The sequence below is a fragment of the Protomyctophum parallelum genome, assembly GCF_964188405.1.
Source record: "Protomyctophum parallelum genome assembly, chromosome: 9".
Classification (NCBI taxonomy): Eukaryota; Metazoa; Chordata; class Actinopteri; order Myctophiformes; family Myctophidae; genus Protomyctophum; species Protomyctophum parallelum.
The window spans coordinates 8,560,639-8,583,461 of record NC_139706.1 but is presented as its reverse complement, the minus strand read 5'-3'; the positions used below and the strand labels follow the sequence as shown (position 1 = coordinate 8,583,461).

At 41.1% G+C, this 22,823-nt stretch overlaps 1 protein-coding gene across 1 annotated transcript; it reads right to left on the bottom strand.

Moving 5' to 3' along the window:
- Positions 1-133: 133 nt before the first annotated feature.
- On the bottom strand, positions 134-15,848 carry flot2b (flotillin 2b). Its single transcript, XM_083772851.1, has 11 exons — positions 15,612-15,848; positions 13,401-13,482; positions 6,957-7,047; positions 6,072-6,195; positions 5,169-5,287; positions 4,472-4,585; positions 3,500-3,619; positions 3,132-3,346; positions 2,463-2,646; positions 1,133-1,282; positions 134-710 (listed from the first exon to the last, which is right to left on the bottom strand). The coding sequence occupies exons 1-11, from the start codon at positions 15,658-15,660 to the stop codon at positions 672-674; spliced, it is 1,287 nt and encodes a 428-aa protein (XP_083628977.1). The 5' UTR covers positions 15,661-15,848; the 3' UTR covers positions 134-671.
- Positions 15,849-22,823: the final 6,975 nt, after the last annotated feature.

The window sequence follows — 22,823 nt, the reverse complement described above, 5'->3', positions numbered from 1 at the left end:
CAAGGAAAAACCAGGGACGGTGTGTGACTGTGTGCATACGCACACAGAATGCTATACATCTCATATATAGGGTTTATATGTGCAGGCAGAAAATGAAGTAAGGTTGCATTTACTCTACGACAACAAAGGAAGAGGTATGTGTAAATGATTTATTACACATGGTCAGATTAAAGTGGTTGCATTGTCCTCTACACACACAGCAGGGCCCACTGTGCATCAAGTCCCAAGAGAAGGTGGTAATATCCTATCGTGAGTGACAATATGAACATCAAATCCTGTAATAAAACTTTATACAAAAATGGACAAAGTATGCATACCGTACTGTGAAAAACAAATTTCTCCCACAATAAAATCTCAGCAAAAAGAAACATTTTTTTTAAAGGAGCAGCAGTACATGCCGATATTCTGGTCCTGATAAAGTAAAGGCCTGATTATACTTGCCGCGTCTGCGTATCCGCGAGGGTCCGTAGATGGTGGACTTGTACGTAGTGTACCCTCACAGCTAAGCACTAAGCATAATTTGGTCTTAAGGCACCAGAGGTTTTTCGGGGAAAAAATCCACGTTGTATACAATATATATATAAAAACAACAAAAAAATCTTCAAGTGTATTAAAGGCAGTCAATGTGAGTGCATACAACAGATATCAGGAGTAATATGGAGTCACTTTCTTTAGGCTTGAGCATTGGTCATCTTCTGCAGTAACGGGATCTGTTGAAAACAAAAAGGAGATTTCAATGAAGCAGATTTCTTTATGTGTAACTACTAACTACCAGTTGTTATAAATCTGGTATCACGTACAATGAAGGATTCTGTATAACCAGGACCGATAAAAGTAAAATATGCATGAGTACTGGCCAATAATATTTTATAGATATGACATTGTCATAAGCAAGGAGCATCGTGGAACTATTTAAAACAAGAGGGTTGCACACATCCAATCCCTCGCTGGTGCTGAACAAATGTTGATACATTATAGAGGAAGTCCGCACACAGCTCAGCTCCACAGTCTTTCATTTGTTTAAAACACCAACATGTAATAGCACGACATTTCAGCCATATAGCTGGCCTTCATCAGGTGACAACAATCGTGGAACTAAAGCAACTACACTGTTGGTTCCCATAATGCTTACCTTTGAGATATCCACTCCAGTGAGAGCGTTGATAGATACAGGAAGTTCAGCCAAGAGGCGGTTTAGCTCCCCTGATCCACGGCCTCCTTCCCCACTCAGGATGACAATCTCATTGGTCTTGGCCAGTGGTGCTGCGATCTTGCCAGCAATCTGTGAAGATATGGCACAGTAACATTGTTTAAAGACCTGAGACCAGATTCTACAAAATGTCTGATGTTCTGAACTCTGAAGCCTGACACTTTTCTGAAAAACCTCTCGGATGTCTTCTAAATCCTGACAGTTCTCTGAAAAGCCCATCAGTGGTGCTCAAACCTTTTCATGTCAAAGACACCCAGAATTATCTGAATTTGTCCGTGGGCCCCCATCTGAAAATATGTTGTCCCAGAGGCAAAATATGTTGCCCCAGGAGCAAAAATTTGAGTTAGAAACGTGCTGTGAAATATATTCAAAGATTTGCACACGTGTTCACAATTTAAAAACACTAGCAGATCTACAAGGCACTCGGTGCTGCGCTATGAGCTATTTCTCAACAGCAAAAGTATACAATAATGGTTAAAAGTGGTTAAAAGCTACATAGATGCGTTCTAGGTCTTAATGGGTTAAAGGTAGTGTTAAGTGTTTTGTTTTAATTAAAGTTAAAGGTCTATAATCATTGCTTTAGAGCAGTGGTTCTCAAACAGTGGTCCTTGAGAGGGTTCCAGGTGCTCCCCAGCTAAATGATGGAAAGTTGATAACCAAATTGACTGCAGCTTTAAGAATTATACAGGAAATATTAACACTCTTTCTCACATGCCAGGATGATGTCATAAACAGCTGAAGTGAATCACGAGACAGCTGATCATGATAGCAAGCCTGGTATCAATAAATTAGGTCATGTCAAATAAAATTCCATGACGACATCATGTCGCGTTCCGTAAACCATTTATCCATTTCTCCCATAACGGTTGTGACCCAAAAGAGACATCAGGGACCCAAACTAGTGAAAATAGCAGATCTACAAGCTCACAACGTGTCACATTGCACTGTGTTGTGAGCTTGTAGATCGGCTATTTTCACTACTTTGTTCTAATTTATGGAATTTCTTACATTTATTTGATTTCGTCATGAAATTACTGAAAAAGTAATTGAATTTAGGTTTTAATTCATGACAAGTTTCGCTATTTTGGGAATGTTTTTTGAAAATATTTTGAAATGATTAAAAACAAAATGTAGCAAACAAAACAAATTGAGGGACCCATAAAAATGTGTCCCGACCCAGTGTTTGGGAAACAGTGGGTCAGCTCAGTGTGTTGCTTATGAGCCTTGATGACTTGATGATGTAAATTGTTACCTTTGGCAGGGCCTCCAGGACCAGGGCAATCTTGGCTGCCTCTCCATACAGCAGGTAGGCCTCAGCCTTCAGCCTCATCTTCTCTGCCTCCGCCTTGCCGATCGCCTCGATGGAGGCTGCCTCTGCTCCGCCGATCTTTCTGATCTTCTCCGATTCGGCCTGGGCTAAGAGAACCTTCTGCAATCTGACAAGAGAAAAAAAAACACACTGCCATCTCTGGTAGCCAATTCACCCCTCCTCCATTTAACACACTGCCATCTCTGGTAGCCAATTCCCCCTCTTCCATTTTTGAACACTGAACTATATTGATCCTTTCTGGTGCTTGGAAAGAACGGTATGGAAATGTTACTGAACTGAAGCACAAAATGGTAGACACATATTCAATTGTTTTACAGCAAGAAAACCCTGGATTTTATGTCTGTGAGCCAATTATCTAAGTTGTCTTTATCACAGCTGGGGCAACTGCAATGTGGTTGCCAGTGTGCCACAAGCATTTAGAACCTAGCATCTAAAAGCAAAGCAATATATTTTATAATTAATTATATTATATTTTATCGTGCAATTTAAAGATTTCACATGGCATATAGCAGGAAATCAGCAGTATGGACAACACATGATCAATGCGAATGGAAACGGTGTGTCTATGGATGGTAATGGGAACACACTCACTTATGCCCCTCGGCCAGCTGCTGTATCTTGTAGGCCTCTGCCTCGGCAGGCCTCTTAACGGTGGCGATCAGCTCCTTCTCGGTACGGTCGATCTCCTTCTCCTCGATGGTGATCTGCTTCTTTCTCTGCACTACCTCGATCTCAATCTCCTCAAGTCGGATTTTCTGCTGCTCCTTGGCTGCCTGTAACTCGTAGGCCAGCTGGGCACATGCTTTCTGAGAGAGAAAGACAGATGGACAGACGGACAGACGGACAGACAGACACATACACACAATAGCTGAGTCAACATCACCGTTTAAAAAAACATAAACTATGCCATTGGGCCGCAGCGAGTGCTTGAAAGGCAATTTCAAAGCTCAAACACCGACCTTGGTGTTGACCTCTTGGTTGAAAGAAGCTTTCTGTAACTCCAGCTCCCGCTTCGAGTCAGCCATTAAGGTATCTGCCTGGAACTTCTTGTCCATCATCTCCCTCTTACACTCTGCCTCCTAGAATTGTGCAGAGAAAAAAACTAGTATTAAGTACTAATAAACGCATTTGTGTGTATGCTCCCATACATATAATGTTCCATTGGTCCTGGTAAGATGCAAAGAAGCTTTATTTGTTTTGTCACACGCTTAGCACTTTCAATAACAAATGACACTGATCATCCCCTGTATCGCTTCTTCAACTTCATGCCATCTCACCTGGACAAAGATACAGAACCTTGGGGGTGGGAAACGTAGTTTTAGTAGGAGTTTTGTCCCCTCATCCAGTCGCAGCCTTAAACAAACTGCCACACCGATGGGAGGGTTCCGTGTACAGTGTTGACCTCATATATGCACTATGTATCATCACTGTAATATGTTGTTCTGAGCTACAGTATGGTTTTGTGTTGTTATTCTGTTGATGTTGAACAGACTGTGAAGACAAATATCCCTTCGGGGACAATAAAGATTATTATTATAATTATGTTATGGCAGTATTGGACTGTCAAAAATTGATCTATCATTTCATGATTGTATGTGGCCGGGAGGCCTGTCTTAATCCAATCAACCCTTTGATCAAGCTGTATGTAAAAGACCATGTCACACCCATTGTTTGTTATGAGAACCTGCTGGGCTTGGCATAGCATCTCAGCGGGGCGGCGACAGCCAACACAGTCAGAGCGTCTGTATTGTATTGTACTTTTGTGATAGTCATGTTTATCTGTGGACCTACATCTGGAGTATAAGAGGTGAGAAGCTTAGGTCGTCTGGTGGGGAGGAGAGATGTGCTGAGGGTGAGAATACTGAGAGCCTGCTAGACTGAGAGATGCCGCTTTTGTTGCTGTTCTTCTGAATATACATTCACTAACTTACCCGTATCCCAGCATCTCTCTCAGCCTCAGCCACACCGATGTCTGCGTCCCTCTGAACAGCTGCAGTCTGAGTCTTACCAAGCGAGCTCAGGTAATCCACCTTATCATATACATCCTGGAATAGACACGAATAAGTATTAAACATCCACGCACACTGTCGCACAGAATATCACTTCATGAGATTTCTTCTTTTGGGCAATTTTTGTTTTATTTCGATCTGGAACTGAACCATCGAGGTTGCGTTTCCTTTGTGGTTGACACACTATCCGGACAGCTACCGGCACACCCCAACATATGAGGTTTCATTGCTCAAAGATAAATTGTTCAACATATTCTTAAGATCTCAAATAAAGACAAAATTAAAACAACAGACGATATTTTGGTTACAAGCCAACTACAGTATACTGTATATACCAGAGGAAATAATGTAGCAGAAACAGACTAATCTCGAGCGAGGTACTATGGTTACTCCCATTATGCTTCAGTTAGTTATAAATCCGTAATTCTGGCTATGACTGAACAGATGACTGTAATAGAGGCTTTATCTTTAATTGCTGGAAACATGATGCGGTTGCCTTTCACAGCTAGGTTGACCCACTTTAAAGACTAGTTTTTTTGTGTAGAGGGACAACAAATCGAAGCCAGAGAAAGGGATGACATACGAGACATTTGCCACCAGGGACCCTATTTTGACCTACCTTAATGGTGAAGCTGAGAATCTCAATGCCCATCCTGCCCACATCGGGTGAGGCCACCTCCCTGACCAGTTTTGCAAACTCGTCCCTGTCCTGGTAGATCTGTTCCACTGTCAGGGTGCCTGTATTTAAGGAGCATATTTAAATACCTCTTGGAAGGAATACTGGATAACTCACCCCTTTACCAACTAGAGAAAGTAGAGACATCTTTCTTCATTGCCTTTAGACCTATAAAGACTCTCTCCCCATGGGTAAAATGTTATATATATCCCGGTACCACTATGTAATTGTTGGCGATTTATCCATAATCCAATTTAAAAGGATATATTTTCACATTTTTGAAGGAGCATAACATTAGATGGGTTCAGGGACATGGTCCAATCTGGAATCCTGAGCAGAAAGAGACCTGGTTTCTTTTCAATTTTACATTTTAAAATGAGATTTATCTCTTTGGAAATAGAGGACCAGAATTTTTAGATTGTCCAAAGATTGTATAGTACGTTGTACGTATCTTTACATTTTGATGATAATGGCGATCTTAATCTCTATTCTATTCTATTAATAATCAATCGGAAAGCACAGCAAGCAAACTTGGCGATTTATTTGCTTATGTCTTTGTTGCACAACAAAAGGTGCCTTTGATCGACTACCAGCTGCATATGGTCTCAGAGAACAAGCTACGCCGGTACCACTTTTGAGGGAGAGTTGGAAAAGGGGTGAGTTATCCAGTTACTCTTGGAAGTGTATTTAACACATCTCCAACCCAAAACATGTGAGGTAGGCTGTATTTAAAATGAGAAGGGCAAAATGAGAGAGAAGCCAAATCACTGGAGCTATATTTATCATTATTAAAATGTATGCATTGCAAACATGACCAGTCAGAAAGTCAAGATAAAATGTTCACACCTAGAATGGAGCGCAGGTGTCCTTCCAAGGTTTGCAAGACCACTGCTTTAATTTCGATCACCGATTTACCCAGAAACTGCTCACAAGCCACTGACAGCAAGTCCGGGTCTGTCATGACTTTCACCTGAATAAAAAAAAATACAGGAAGCTCTGCTCAGTGAAAACAGGGTCTATAACAGCAGTGATGCAAATTGAAATGGCCTGCATCCTTACACTCACTAAATTGAGAAAGGCCACAATCATGTCACCCTCCGGGGGTCCTGGGACGCAATACTGTACTCTAACATCGTTGAAATAGAACTCATAAAATGTCCCTGGGTCACATTTAAAAGATCACCCCTGAGTCCCAGGACCCATTACATTGAAAACCTATTTACATCACTGCAACAGCATGGTTTTCCAGTGCAGGGGTTAACACGGATGGTTGCCTGATTGGCTTGGGCAAGTAAAAATCAATTCGGGCAAATATCCCTTATTCTCCTTGTCTGACACGCAAATGTGAAAGCAGATATATACACATGATATTAAGAACATTATGTAATTATGTAATTTAGCACTCTTTGCATCATGCAGGTGGGGTAAAAACAAAAGATAGCAGTAGCTACAATGCTTGTACATCCCAGTTTCCTAAATCTACACCATATGGACCCTTACCATATAAATATAATAAGGCACTAGTTCTCACTCTCACACACTCACACACTCACACACTCACACACTCACACACTCAGATTTTCTATCCTCTCTTCTCAGGGAATACTACAAAACCTGTGCACAAAAAACACATACTGCTTTACAACAGAAAAACTGGAACGTGACCAATAAAGCCGATTCTTCATTACACGTTTTACCTTGAGCCACTCCTGTGACAGTAATATGTTTTACCTGAGCCACTCCTGTGACAGTAAGGGCCACCCCCTCTGCCGTCTCAACGTCCTCACATCTGGGCCCTAGAGTCATGATCTCTAGGGTAATCCTGGTGAAGACAATAAAATACATGATGTACATTAAAGCGCAAATAACATGCATTTTAAAACTGCTTTTAATATTTAATATCATATTGTCTATGTCCCTCAAAGTTATTTCTAATGGTTTGAGCCTCAATCACCACTCTGATATAACCAGGCCTTGTCATTTCTTTCTGGACTTTGAAAGCAGTTTTAGCTGCAGTACCACAATGTCCTGAGGTGGTGGGGGTGCTGATATGCAGATTATTTAATATTTGAGTCATTATACTACTGATGCTAGATAAAACCAGGCTTGTTTCCATGCCATGCCAGCTTGGAAAATCAACAATGGTGGACATTGTAAACAAAGTGGAAATGCAAATTTGGAACTGAAGACTGAAGAAGAGGAGGAATTATACAAGTAGGGTGACATTGGTGACATCACGATGAGGCCAAAATCAGTCGAGCTGTTCCTGAGAGCAATTTCCATTAAAACACCCATATGACATATGAAGGCATGATTGTTCAAAATTGGTTATTTGTGGGGATAGAAAACACACATGGGAGCCCCAAAAACACAAAAGAAATTGAAAAAGTTGAATTTTATGTTATAGGTCCTTTAAGTTGACATTTCAGGCATTTTGTTCCAGTGATTTAAAACAAGTGCAACTGTGTGGAAAAACCGGCTAGGTTCTTACATATTGTCTAGGTTCTTACATATTTGTCCTAATGGTATGCAACAACATTGTTACATCACATCGTGTGTGCTGCCGATACAGTTAGTAACAATATAACTGAGGAGTCACATGGGGTTTTGTAATAAGTTGTACTGTAATGCTGTACTTTCCAGTTGCAGTGAGTGAGGTCATTTTCTTTCCTCCACACTAGGCTCTAAACATGTAAATCCATCCATCCAAACGTTCTACTTGCACACAAGCAGTGTTACTTTTTTCAGCAGATTTTGATTTAGTCTTAGTCTTTTGAATAACACACCATTTAGTCTTAGTCCTTTAGTCTTCTGTCTTAGTCTAGTCTTTAAGTCTTAGTGCACTAAATATCAAACTCTTAGTCTTTTAGCCTTAATGCAATGTTAATTTGACCAGAGAAGATTTATATTAGTCTTAGTCTTTTAAATAACAAACCATTTAGTCTTAGCCCAATTTAGTCCTATTTAGTCTTATGATATTTAGTCGATGAATGCACTCAGCATGTTTCATGACAATCATGACATTGGCTTTTGAGATATCATGTGTGCAGTGTTAATTCTGTTGACTTCGACTAAAAATCTTATGATATTTAGTCAACTAAGACTAGACCTTAGTCTAGTAAGTCAACTAAGACTAGACCTTAGTCTAGTCTTAGTTGACTAAATATCATAAGATTATTAGTCGAAGTCAACAAAATTAACACTGCACACAAGATATCTCAAAAGCCAATGGCATGATTGTCATGAAAGATGCTGAGTGCATTCATACTCCCTGGAGGATTTTATTTATCATAGCTGTTCTACAACCTGTTCTAGACTCTAGCAGTCTAGCGCCATCCGCAGGTGAAAATGGCAACTTTTGCACAAATGCAGCTTTCTAATAATCTAATAGCTACCGTAATTTCCGGACTATAAAGCACACCTGAATATAAGCCGCACCAGCTAAATTTAGGGAAAAAACCAAATGTGTACATATAAACACCGCACTGGACTATAAGCCGCATAGAGGCCATAGCCGGCCATAGAGATAGATTTAGAAGGTCCCCTAGAGGCCGTTAGCTGTAAAAATCCATAGATTAGCCGCACCGTTTTATAGGCCGCAGGGTTCAAAGCATGGGAAAAAAGTAGCGGCTTATAGTCCGGAAATTACAGTAATCACAAGATGATGAAGCCTAAAGAACTACATGGCCTCTAATGTCTACAGCAGTGTTTCTCAACCTATGTACCGCGGCACTTTACTGTGCCTTTGATATGTCCAGGTGTGCCGCCTGATTTGTCAGAAAGTAACACTAAGTTAGTATTACTTTCTGTCAAAATCAGGCGGCACACTAACCCTCCCCCGAAAGCAATATTAGAGCTACTGGGCTGCAGGCTTCCTATTGTTGCGTTGTCACACGTCTAACCATTAGACGTGCGATAACAACAACACGGAACAATAGACTAAAGACGCTCGGCCATTGAAATGTTAATGCTTAGATGCATGCAGAAGAGGCTACATTTCGCTCCCTCCCGAAAGACTGGAGCGCGCAGAGCGCATATGCATTATGCACGTAGACAGCAGACACATACAGTCCTACATGTCCCCCGACCCAAACACTGAGGAGGTAAAGTAAACGTGACGTTGTTGTGATTAAACATAATGTGCCACGAAAAATAGCTGTCCATAGCTGTCCAAACATGATGGCCTCGTTCGGCCAACAAAATATATCTCCCTCCCTCGACAGAAGCGCAGTGATGCCTGATTTATTCTTCGTCATACACGTGTTATGCTTGCATGCTGAAAATGGCTGATCGACAAGCTCACAACGCGTTGCCGACGCAACGCGTTGTGAGCTTGTCGATCAGCTATTTTTAGCACGTGGAAATATGCAGGCTGTGAGAACTGAGACGGTGAGACCCTTCACAATAAAAGCATGCAGCTTTCACAAGATGGCCCATAATAAAGACAAGGAAAAGGATTAAGAATTAGGTGGCATTTCACATTGCATATGAGCAATTTTTTTTCTCCAAAATGTATTTAAAAAAATATATATAATAAGGAATTTGTATGTATATATATATATATATATATATATATATATATATATTTATATATCTATATATATATATATATATATATATCTATATATATAAATATAATGTATGTATATATATATAGATAGGCCTATACACCGTATGGTGTGCCCCGAGATTTTTAGGCTATGAAAAGTGTGCCCTGGAGCAAAAAAGGTTGGGAAACACTGGTCTACAGGCTGAATGTGAAGTTAGTGTGTGAAGTGTGATGATGTTACTAATGTTGCTCTGGAGCTCTCTGGTAGAGCCGTTTGCCCCCGCGACCCAACTACGGATAAGCAGTTGAAGATGGATGGCTGGATGGATGGATATTTGGTACTTCTGTTGTTGCCACATTAACCTATTTTACACATGTTGAAGAATTATGAAGAGCTACTGCAAATCATTAACTCAAAGACTGCACTCATAACAAAGCTTGTTATGAGTTGCTTGGTTGCAACTAGGGGAAAGTGCCTTGTTTGTCAATCAACAATTGTGCACACAGCCCAACTGAAAAAGGAGGCCTCTTTGGGCTCAGTGTGTAATGCAGGTTATATGGACATTCTCAAGAGATTTGAACAGCAAACGTCGCTGAGCAAAAAATGCTGTGAGAACAGCTTTCCTGATAGCCTTTGATGATTACAGTTGATTACAGAGTGGTCGCCCTTACTCTGAGATTTCAAGATAACGGAAAGAGAAAGTAATTTGATAAAAGCTCCATCCATCCGTGGTTTCAGAAACCTCAGATTATTTTCCAAATGAGCTGGAATGGAACGCCTCGTCATCCGTCATGTGAGAGTAATCACTTTACACTTGCTGGGAGGAAAATCAAGAACTTCTCAGACAGCACAACATTCAGGTTATGCAGTCTGAGGTCATGCCTCGTTACCTACCCTCGCGTCACCAGGCTTTCCACCTCGGAGGAAAGCCTGGTCTGTGTTCCTAAATCACCTGTGTGATCCGGTTTAAGCGTGGTTTAGACCTTTCAACACATTTTTAAAACCTTGGCGTCGCTTTGTTTTGGTCCCCCATAGAGTTATGCCCCCCCCCCAGGTGTTTTTAGTCTCGCTAGTCACTACGAGTTGGCATAAAATATGGATATAGTAAACCATTTAAATAAGTACTTGAAGAAACTTGTCGGATTCATACGCCACATCAAGGCTTTAATTGGGTATGTCCTAAAATGATGATGCAGGGAATTATTTTGGGTTAATTCTGATTCCGGTTTAGGGGTTTTGGCCTGATGACTACAAACTAGACTACAACATGACGTAAGTTATCATCCGCTTCTGACCGTATGCCTCCCAAGCAAGTGGTTACCTACTTGTATCCTGCACTTAGAAACATGGCCTCTGACTTTGTCTCATTGCAGCATGAACTGCTAAACGGCAAACTGATACTAAATGCCCACAAAACCAAGGCCATGCCATTATCTCCAAATAGCCTAGTCAATGTCCCCTCAAATATCACCACTCTGGATGGAGTATTCATCGAATGGGTCGAGTTGTATAAATATCTTGGGATTTCGTTGGACAACAAGTTAAACTTCAAACACCACATTGACGCCTTGGCAAAAAAGCTTAAGTTACGGCTGCTCTGAGCTTTTAATGCTTCGTGCAAAAAGCTGGTTACAGGCCTCTTCCTGTCGCAGCTCGATTATGGCGATACCGTCTACTGCTTTGCTAATTCCTCAACTCTGAACAAACTCGACCCCCTGTTTCATGCTGTATTGAGGTTCATAACCAATTCCCCCTATAGGACTCATCACTGTACTCTGTACGCCCTAGTGGGTTGGTAATTCGAACTTGTCCAAAACTCTAGTCTCAACCTCAGATCAAATGCTTGGCTGTGCTATCAAATCAGCCTTTATTTATATAGCACATTATAAACACAACCCCCCATCCTTCTTCTTCCTCTCTTTCTTTTTTTCTATGATGCAAGAAAGATGTATTTGGCACTGCACTGTGGCGACATTGACTTAGTGCTACGCTTGCCCTTTGTCTAAGACAAATTTCTTCCTCGGGAGAATAATAAAGTATATCTCTATATCTCTCTACAACCAAGGTTGACCAAAGTGCTTCACAACAGAGAAATTAAAGCAGAATACAAATACATCAAGCAGGGATATAAAATCAAATAACATCGAAAGCCAAGGAAAAAAGGTGCGTTTTGAGTAGGGACTTAAAAATGGCAATGGTTTGAGCAGCTCTAATATGGGGAGGGAGGTTGTTCTACAGCTCAGGGGCTGCCACCACAACGGCATGGTCGGCTTTTGTTCTGAGGGTTCGGGTTGTTGGCACAGTCAGCTGTGACTGGTCAGCCGACCTTAGAGCTCTGGAGGGGTTGTGACGCTGTATGAGTTCTTCCATATATGGGGGGGCCAGGCCGTTGAGAGATTTAAACGTGAATAGGATTTTATATTTTTTGGTACCAGTGAGGAGGCGGGCAGCAGCATTTTGGACATTTGGGGCATTTTGCTATGTCGTGCCGTGCCCCCAACAAAATCTGAGGCTGTGAAAAAAAAGCCTTGCTTATTTCGGACTCAAACTGGCTTCTCTGATTCCCCTAGTGAGCTTTAAAGGATTGCCAGTTGCCACCCATGGGCACACTTCCCATACACTGCTCCTGCTTTGACGTATAGCAAATGTTGCTTTTTAGTTTACTAGCAAATTTCATTGCTTAGTTTTTATTTATTAGTCTTTATTGGTTGCGTTATTAAATGTTCCTGTTCTCCCTTTGAGCTTCTTCGGTAGTGGGTACTGTATTTATGAACATTGTATGTCTGTCCTGTTTTTCTTGTCGTGTATTTTTTTGTTACTGTGTCTCTTATTTTGCCTCTTGGCTCTTTGCCCCTTCTCTTGGCCAGTTCACACTTGTAAAAGAGACTTCAGTCTCAATGTGTTTTTTACTGGTTAAATAAAGGTTAAATAAATGAAAAATAACATACATATGAAACTGAGTGGCTATTCTTATTTCTGTGAAAAATACACTTGATCTGCCCCATTTCACATGGTCGCATTGCAGTCAGAACTGCAGCATCACTCCCAATCTTCCGCCGTAGTCTGAAAACCCACCTTTTCAGACTCCATCATGGCCCATAGCACTTCCCCCACCCGCTTAGATAGCATTTCTGTAGACTTAGATAGCATTTGATACAGACTTATAGCATGTTATCATTGTTATGTAGACAGCACTATAATTGCATTGTATGTAGTCATAGCACGTCATAGTACATATGTATAGCATAGTAGTATAGATGTATAGTTTATATGTATAGCTTCATTATATAGATATTCCACTGTTACTTTCTTAGCTTACGCATGTTTCTTGATAAATGTTTTTATGTGATGTATTCCCATGCTTTTTTGTTCTTGCTTAATGTAAGTCGCTCTGGATTAAGAGCGTCTGCTAAATGCCTAAATTGTAAATTGTAAATTGTTATTATAGGAATCATAGGAGTATTTACTGTAAATAGTGCGTCTAGGCAAGCGGGAAATTACAATATTTAGCCACGACCTGTGTTAGTGTATATGTAAGTCCTGTATAGTCCTACATGTATTGCTTAGTGGTGGGTTGTCACTGCATAGTGCATACTTAAAAGTAATGTGTTTGTAGCATCATCACCTGTTAACATTTGAGAGGAGGCACCATGCCCAGGCATATCCTCCTATCACGTAGGTCTTGTTATCGTGCCCACAACAGCCACCTGGATGGAAGAAAATGAAGTATTAATGTTTGATCTAGCTATAAATAACAGTGTAACGACCCTGCAAAAGACCCGGCCGCAACTTGCTCCTTCAAGGGAGCTAGCTCTATTGGCGTGACTTGTTGCCTGCCAGTCTGCCGAGTTGGAGATCGGGGTTCGATTCCAGCTCGGTGTGATAAACTTTACAATATCCTCTAGCCTGGCATAGCTTGCTCGCTCTAGGATCCTTGATTGAACAGAAATAGTGAGGGAAGTACGTAATAGACTCACAAGTATGTCTCAAAATGCTTCACATAACTAGAGAGTAGAGACAATCTCTTCTGTTGTTAAAACTGGGTGGAAACATTGTGGCGTTGACATGTCTGGTGTCCTAAGCATACAAAAAAGTTTGAAACTTTGTTCCATTATTTCTCCACTTTAATCTGGTTCTGATTCTCCACTTCATGCGAGTCCACACCATCTACTGGCACAATGGACAGTCTTAGCATCCCGTGTTTTAAGATTCTGATACCAATTGGTATTGCATTTTATATGATTTCAAACGTTGATTAGTAATAGATGGTGTTGGTGGCAGTGGCAGGTTAGACAGCTCGATGGGTTGCTATGGTTACTATGGTCACGTGGTGTTGGGTGGTACGTCAGACAGGTAGTAAACTCAGCTGTTCATCGGTGGCATTTCATGAATGGAAGGAGAGGGGGTGAACGACGGGGAAGTCCAACTTTGCTGACCGCTTTACAAACGCTAAGACAACACCATGCTGCTATCTGTATACCATTTGCACTTTGCACAATGCACTTTGGTATGATGACGCTAAATCAATTGTTTTAATACACCTTGCCTAATAAATGAACAAAATGCAATACACTGGAGAAGTGAGTTCTTGGCATGCAGCGCGTCTGGCAGTACATTTCCCCGCTTTTAGCCTCTCGTGGCTTAATAAGTTTGTCGCCATACAGATGGTAAGGATCGGGCGTTCGTGGAATGAGCAAGCTCCTCCAAAAAAAATTGCCAAAATGGCAAGTGGTTGGAATTCAACCCTTTGCTATGAGTTGCTTAGTGGATTGGATGATCCCACAATAATAAGGGAAAGACAGAACTTGATCCCATATAATCAGAATCTGGGACCTAACTCCATCCTCCAGGATGACAACGCTCTCCCCCATGGTTATGGTGGGTGGGTATGGCTGACTTGGTTGTATTAAACATAATTATGAACTTGGATGGATTTAATGCATGTACAAAGTGCTTGTTCGATTGTTTACCCATACTTACTGCTCTTGCTGATCTATCCATTGCATTGTGTGTGTATTAAAGGCTCAGTTTTCATTCACAGAGGAAACCATCAGTTGTTGTTTAACAGGTTTTCCAAATAGTAGGACAAAGGTGCAGTGTACAACCATAAACTTGGAAGAGCCAAACAAAACATAATCTACCGGGCAGGATCTACCTACCATATGGGCACTCTGGGCACGTGGCCCTTGGGAACCAACCAAAAAAATTCCCTGCTAATCCGAATGAAGTAATGGTGTCTAAATAGATTAATGTTTTATTGTTGGTGAGAAGGCAGCTGAAAAGTGAAAGTGTGTAATGCAGAAACAATTCGCTAGATTGGCTGTCACACCGAAAGCCATGTTTAATTACAAACATTTAGAAACACTTAAACATTGGGAATTGATATAGAAGTAGAACAGTGTAATTCGAGTTCCATCTTGTTCTTCACGGCTGTTGGTACAACATACACAAACCGAACTAACCTGGCTAACGTATGTGTGTGTTAACTGTGTTTATATTATATAACTTGTTTATGCATTGCTAACGTTATTTACAGTACGCTGTTGATTTGAGCGCATGGATTGATTCTTATTCGTTTGCCTCAGTCAGTTGCAAAGGAAACCGCAAAGGAAACCACGACGGTGTTTACACTGCAGTCGAATTTAACTGATCAAATTAAAAGGCTCGCTACATTAGCTACAGGCTGGTATAATGCATCCAGATGTACAGAATATATATATATATATATATATATATAGTATATGTATTTTTTGTACAGAATATCCATTCTAGGCTAGCTATTAGCATGGTTAGCATGACAGAAGAGGGAATAAGACATAAGGGGGGGAACGCCTACCGGAGACAACCAGGGCTTCGTTTGGTCCCACTGTAAGGCAGCTCCCCATCTTCAATGACTCACGATATATATATATTCCCTCACGACTCAAACAATGACGACAATGTTTATCTAACGTCGTAATAATAATGTGTTCTCCGTTCTTCTTTGGTTACTTGAAAACGATTTAAATCCCTTATTATCCCTCTTAATCCGTCCTTCAGGCGACTCACTTACTGACTGACGTACACTGATGGGGAAATCTCTCTCCGTACTGGACACGCCCATACTACAGCCCAGCTTTGTAAGAGAGTGACACTTCCGCATTCCATTGTTACAATGGGAGGAGTCAACCATAGAGTATTACAGGGGAGTCAACGCTATAGTGTCGCGGCTGTCGCCACTCTTTTACTAGATTAGCCTACTCTGCTCAGTCTGCTGCTCTAAACTCTGCTGCAGCCTACTGGCAGTGACGTAACGTTTGCCAAGGCATCTACTTTCTTGGGGGGTTGTCAACCAGAAAAAGAAAAGAAAACTGTGGACATCCCAAACCGGGACCCCCCCACCCCCAATAAATACATAAATAATCATACTTGAACTAGGGACATCTAAAACTGGGACCCCAGCAATAAATACAAAAATAAATACATAAATAGGTAATCATACTTGAACTAGGGACACCTCAAACTGGGACAGCCCCCCCAAAATAATAATAATAATACTCATAATAATCATCATCATCATTGATCATCATCATTATCATCATCATTTGAACAGGGTTCAATGAGGACCCCCTAACCTCGCGTTACCAGGCTTTCCACCTGAGGGACCCCCCAAAATAATCATTATTTGAAGTTTTGAACTTTCCACTGGAGAGTGATGCCACAAGCCAACACAACAATATTGTGTGTTGATTCTTGGACCAATTGGTTAAAACAAGTGTGGCAAATAATAGTGTATAAAGTGGAATAGGGGATGTAGTGAAATATAAAAGTGAAATGTGAAAGTAACCAATGCACGATTATACATTTTCTGCTTGTGTCACAAGGGTGGAATTACATTTTGAGAAGTTATATATCCTTCCCTCCTTCCTTCCTTCCTTCCTTCCTTCCTTCCTTCTTTTTTTCTTTTTTTAAACAATGTGTGGGAAAGTGTTTCTCTATGCACGTTTTGACTTGTCACCAGAGCAATAGTTCGGTACCCAGGCTTTTATTTTCGTTAGCATTCGGCTCAAAAATGAAAAATCACACACGTGTGAACTGAGTGTTGCAATTCCCTCCCTCTCTCTCTCTCTCTCTCTCTCTCTCTCTCTCTCTCTCTCTCTCTCTCTCTCTCTCTCTCTCTCTCTCTCTCTCTCTCTCTCTCTCACTCTCTCTCATTAGAGACACAGCACTACCCCTCTCACTGTTTCTGGCGCCCCCTACTGCTATTATTAAGTCACATATTCGTGCTCACTTATACAGGTACATACACACACGGTACACGGCCATTCCTGGTTGTAGGAGTGGTTGCACCACTCAAAAATTACCAGAGCAATGGAACACTTGTGCTTAGTCTGCTTATTATGTGGATAAAGCATAAGGCATAGGCTACTGATATTGTGCTCAATACACAGCCCCCTCTAGTGGTGGTACACCTTTAAATGTTTTGTGAGTAGTACTATGAGCCAATCTTGAATTGTGACCCAGAGAAGTGTCGTTTTTGACTACGTTTTAATACAGTAATGCATTGATATTAAAAAAGAAAATGTATTTAATTTGTACTTTTGAATACTTACTGCAGATATTTTTTATTTTTAACTTTTTACTCAAGTACTGGGGTTGAGTACTTTGCGTACTTTGAGTACTTAGGTTTAGGTTAGTTAGGGACAGTGGATAAAGCAACAGTCACTGATGGGTTAGGCAAGAGAATAATCTACCTACCTTTCGTCTCACGTAACCAGTAGCCTTAATGTAGTAGTTATAGTTTATGCAAGTGATTAGAATATTTATGAATTTCAATCATTGTGCAAAAAGCACCATCAACCGATGAATGTGCCCATCACTGCTTAAGTTGTTCAGACCTCTGCCCTCTGAACCAGTCAAGAGGAATGAACTTTATGGATTGGGTCTGAATGAAAGTAATGTACCGCTGACTGTGAACAAAGTTATAGTAACATAGAAAGGTGAATTTACATGGCTCTCTGAGTCTAGTTGCCACCTTGTGCTGGGGGGCATTCATTCATGGCGGTAACTAGGGCAGCTTAAATTAGAACTGAGAAACCCACCCATCCAAACACTCTGCCATAAGAGACCCATAGGTGGCAATCACAATAATTTCATTAGACAAAAATACAGACATTTGACTTGTGTGTCAGATCAGTTGCGTTAACTTACGTATGTATCCTAAACTCACTTAGAAACATTGGTCATAAAACAACAATTATATTTGTGGGAATTAAGGAAAATAAATCAAAAAATGACTGACTGACTGATTCATTGTACTGGTTTTAGCCATGCAGCGCTGGTATTTTAGGAATACTGTATATTGTCGCTATCTATATGCCATGCACTATAGTTTCAAACACCACCAGAAAACAGACAGAGATAGCTACAGGCATAGAATATAAATAGATCTAGGCTGGGTATAATGTAAGCTGTAGTGCAGCTATACATCAGTTCCCTGAAGAGAATGAATCTCACACATGTCTACAGCTGCGTGTGTGTTTCACATTAAGTATGTATAGAAGCCTATTTATCTGTCTCACAATGGTGTTGATTGCTTAGGCTTGATGAAGAATGGGAGGGAAGGTCTCTGTAAAACAGTCAGATCCCAAAGTCACTGTAAAGGGGGTTTGATTGATTGATTGATTGATTGATTGATTGATTGATTGAAATATTTATTAACAGTTTGCAGAATTACAGTACATTTCAAGCACAAACTCAATACAAAGACTGTTAACTGTGAGTGGACGACTCAATTAAGCATTACACTTGTTTACAAGAGGGTCCACCATGTTCAATTCATCAAATGGGTATGGTGATGTACAGGGCCCTAGCTCGCAGACCATATTAAAGGGGGGTATGGTTAACAACTTAAGCTCTATACGTCACCGCGCGTCAAAATAGCTAAAATAGCCACTCACAACACATTGCGACACGTTGAGCTTGTATCTGCCTTTTTTTTTGAGTGGTGCAACCACTCCAAAGAACAGCAATGTCCCTGTTCAGTTATGTGTTGGTTCACCTATGTGACGTTAATGAGCACCAGTATGACTATGAGTACCAGTAGGGGCGCTGTTGTTGCGCTGGAGGGGGGGGGGAGTTGCACCACTCAGTTCACACGGCCCACACGGGTGTGATTTTTTTTAACGAAACACTTTGAATTATTAAGAAAAGGAAAGTGTTGCCCAATAGGGATGCCATGGTTAATGTAGTTAAGAGAATGACCAAGGGGATGACAGGAGGGTGACAGTGATCATGATGACACAAATTGTATTAGATTAGCAGTGTCAGCAATGTTTCATGCGAGTGGACGGGTGTGTATAGCCTATGTGTGTATATAAGTAAGCCTTGCCGAGCCATGAGGCCCATAGGGCAGTACTGGTAGCCTATCTCCTGTTTCTGTAGCGTGAGGCAGCTTGTCAGACCTTGATGTACAAGTACAACCCCTGGACATGACGTTCAAGTACACCCCCTTTTCTGAACATGACGCTAGTATGTTGCAGGGACTTACACTTACCCAAATCCAACCCTTGATGATAAGTGTCAAGCAGAGAGGCACCGCCGCACTGGGTCCCATTTTGAGGCTTTGACCTCCCCAGTCTCAGGGCGGGCACTCTGACCACAAGGCCACTGAGCCGGTTAGCCTATAGTCTATGTGTGTGCAACGGGTACATGTGTGTTAGTTCTTGTGTATGTGTGTGCACATCATGCCACCACATTTCTAAATGCATCCATGTGACAGGTGGATGACACTGACATGTACAGTAGATAATCACACTGTAAATTTGTCAAGGGGTGCAGGGTACAAATTGGTAAAAATGTTTATAATATTCTTGCGACACAGTCATTATTGAAAGAATAAAATAGGAAGGGTTTGGTAAAAGTGCCACAACCTTGGTATGGACTGACCTAAAATGCCCCGTGTATCTGTATTTAAGCTCAGCAGAGATGTGTGAACTTCCCTCACGCAGTGATGCATACCCAAGTAGATCCCATGGAGAGAGGGGAAAATTCCAACATGAAGGTCAATTGTGAATGTCGAAGGGTAACCGAAAGGCTCACCCCAATATACGCTTGACCATTGTTTTTTCCGCCAATCCCACACTGGGGTGGTTCTTGTATTCTTGTTTTAATACTTGTTTTAGTTAAGGGTTAGGCATAGTTTTACTCATTTAAAAAAAATCTAAACTTTGTAGCTGTACAAGATTTGGTCCATCTTATCATTGCACACCAGGCTTGTATACACACCAGGCAGATGACTAAACAAATTTCAATTTGCCATGCTATTTATAAGGTAATCTCATGAAATCCTCTCTGCTCCTACACCCAATATCTCACACTCCCGCTTATAGTTAAATCCCTGACTTTGATCTTCACTCTTTCCTGCCCAGTAATGGAACTTCCTGTTTTACAATTAAGGCGTGCCTGCCTTGATTAGGCCTTTGGTCGTCGGGGGAGGCAAAACAATGCCTCCCGCATGACCTGTAATCACCTTTTTGTACTTAATGTGGAATAATGTGGATCATAATGGTGTGTTTCTTCCGATTGGTGAACTGTTTTTTGGACACCAGTTATTGGTGTGTGTGTGTGTGTGTGTGTGTGTGTGTGTGTGTGTGTGTGTGTGTGTGTGTGTGTGTGTGTGTGTGTGTGTGTGTGTGTGTGTGTGTGTGTGTGTGTGTGTGTGTGTGTGTGTGTGTGCGTGTGCGTGTGTGTGTGTAAATAGACTAGTGTGATATACTGTATAATATATGAATAGAAACATCAAAACATTAATGCTGGGACGTCATCAGACAAAACGCACACACACAAAGCTACAACATACTATGTGTGTTAGAGACAATATAGGATGAACATACAAATTCAGCAACACACTCCATTTACAGCCTGCATTAGAACAATAATAAGACATTCAGCATGCCCAGCATGCCCACAATTCACAAAAGGTTACTTTAAGCATATGAACCCTTTTCTGGGCATGTTAAATCAAATTGGCATACATTCTGCATAAATAGCTTCAAAAGTGTCTAATTGCGAATTGAGAAAGAAAGGGGCGAAAAAGGAGGGGACAAAGTGTAGACCCCTGGGAAAGAGCTCTGGTCAACGAAGTTTATAGGGTTTAAGTGTCCACTGCATGTAACCTGAGGGCTTTGACAAGAACACTGCAGACTATATCACGTTCACCCACCTCAACAAGTACCAAGTCAATTCTCCCCTTACTCCCTTTTTCCTGTTGTCTTCTTCTTCTGTAGCACTGTCACACAATATGTCCCTCTTTCATTTCATTCGTTGCTTTTGTTCCCTCCCGCGTTTCACACACTTTAAAAAGGATTTCACTGTGCGGTGGACGGTGTTATAATAATAATAATAAAACTTTATTTGTATAGCACCTTTCATGACATGAAATGCAGCTCAAAGTGCTTTACAGAACAATGGAGAATAAAAGAAAAGCAAGGCAACGACATTAAAAAACAAGCAGTAATGCAATACAGTGAGGACATGAATAACAAAAAATTAAATTCAATTAAAAGCAATGTTGTAGAAGTGGGTCTTGAGCTGAGCTTTAAAAATGTCTACAGAGGCTGCCTGACGAAGGTACAGTGGGAGCTTGTTCCATGCCGACGGCCTGTAGAAGCAAAAAGCTGCTTCCCCGTATTTTTTTGTTGCCATGTTTTTAGGCAAAGCGAGCAGGCCAGCAGTGGAAGACCTTAGGGGGCGGTTTGGGACATATTTAGGCAGGCAGTCATGTAGGTAGGAAGGTGCGAGACCATTGAGAGCTTTATAGACAAGTAAAATAATTTTAAAATCAATCCTAAAAACAACCGGAAGCCAGTGCAGTGATGCCAAAACTGGAGTAGGCTAATATCTTCTCTCATCTTAGTTCTAGTTAAAACTCTGGCTGCTGCATTTTGGACAAGTTGTAATCTGTCAGTTGTTTTCTTAGGCAGTCCTGAAAAAAGGGCATTGCAGCAATCAAGCCGAGAAAAAACAAAGGCGTGGATTAGCGTTTTTGCATCGTCCAAGGACAAATAGGCTCTGATTTGTGCAATATTTCTAAGGTGAAAAAAGGCAATCTTGGTAACATGATTAATGTGTGAATTAAAATTAAATTCAGAATCAATAATAACCCCCAGGTTCTTGACTGTACTGTTACTTTCTACAGTCAGGTTGCCAAGTCTGCTTATTATTGATTCTTTCTGCTCACTAGAACCGATTATGAGAACTTCTGTCTTATCCTCATTTAGCTTGAGAAAGTTCTCACTCATCCAACATTTGATGCTAGACAGACAGGTCAGCAGCGGGTCTAAAGCACAGGGATCATCTGGAGCCACAGAGAGATATAGTTGGGTATCATCAGCATAGAAATGAAAATTGACTCCGTGATTGGTAATGAGTTCGCCCAATGGCAGTATGTACAAGGAGAAAAGCAGAGGGCCAAGAATCGAGCCCTGTGGAATACCAGAACTGATGTCGTGTTTGTCTGAGTCAAACTCGGCTAGATTGACAAAGTAACTTCTGTTTGATAGGTAGGAGGAAAACCAGGACAGGGCCGTACCAGACAGGCCTATCCAGTGCTCCAGACGCTGTATTAAAATTGAATGATCAATCGTGTCAAATGCAGCCGTTAGATCTAGAAGTAAGAGAACGGATACATGTTTCTTGTCAGCAGACACCCTAAGATCATTCATTACTTTTACAAGTGCTGTTTCCGTGCTGTGACCTTTCCTAAAGCCAGATTGGAATTTGTTGTGGACATTATTGTTCTGTAGAAACACATCCAATTGATGGAAGATGCATTTTTCTAAAACCTTGCCCAGAAAGGGTAGATTTGAAATGGGTCGATAGTTACCCAAAACAGTGGGATCAAGATTGTGTTTCTTGAGTTGTGTCGCTCTGCTTCTTTTGGATGTCTGGTGAGGCCTTTTGCAAGAATTGCAATGCTCTCACCATGAAATGAGGGACTGTACGTCCACGGAAAGGGGGACATCTGGTCACCCCAGGTGGGGTTAATGAAAGATAAACTGTTATATTC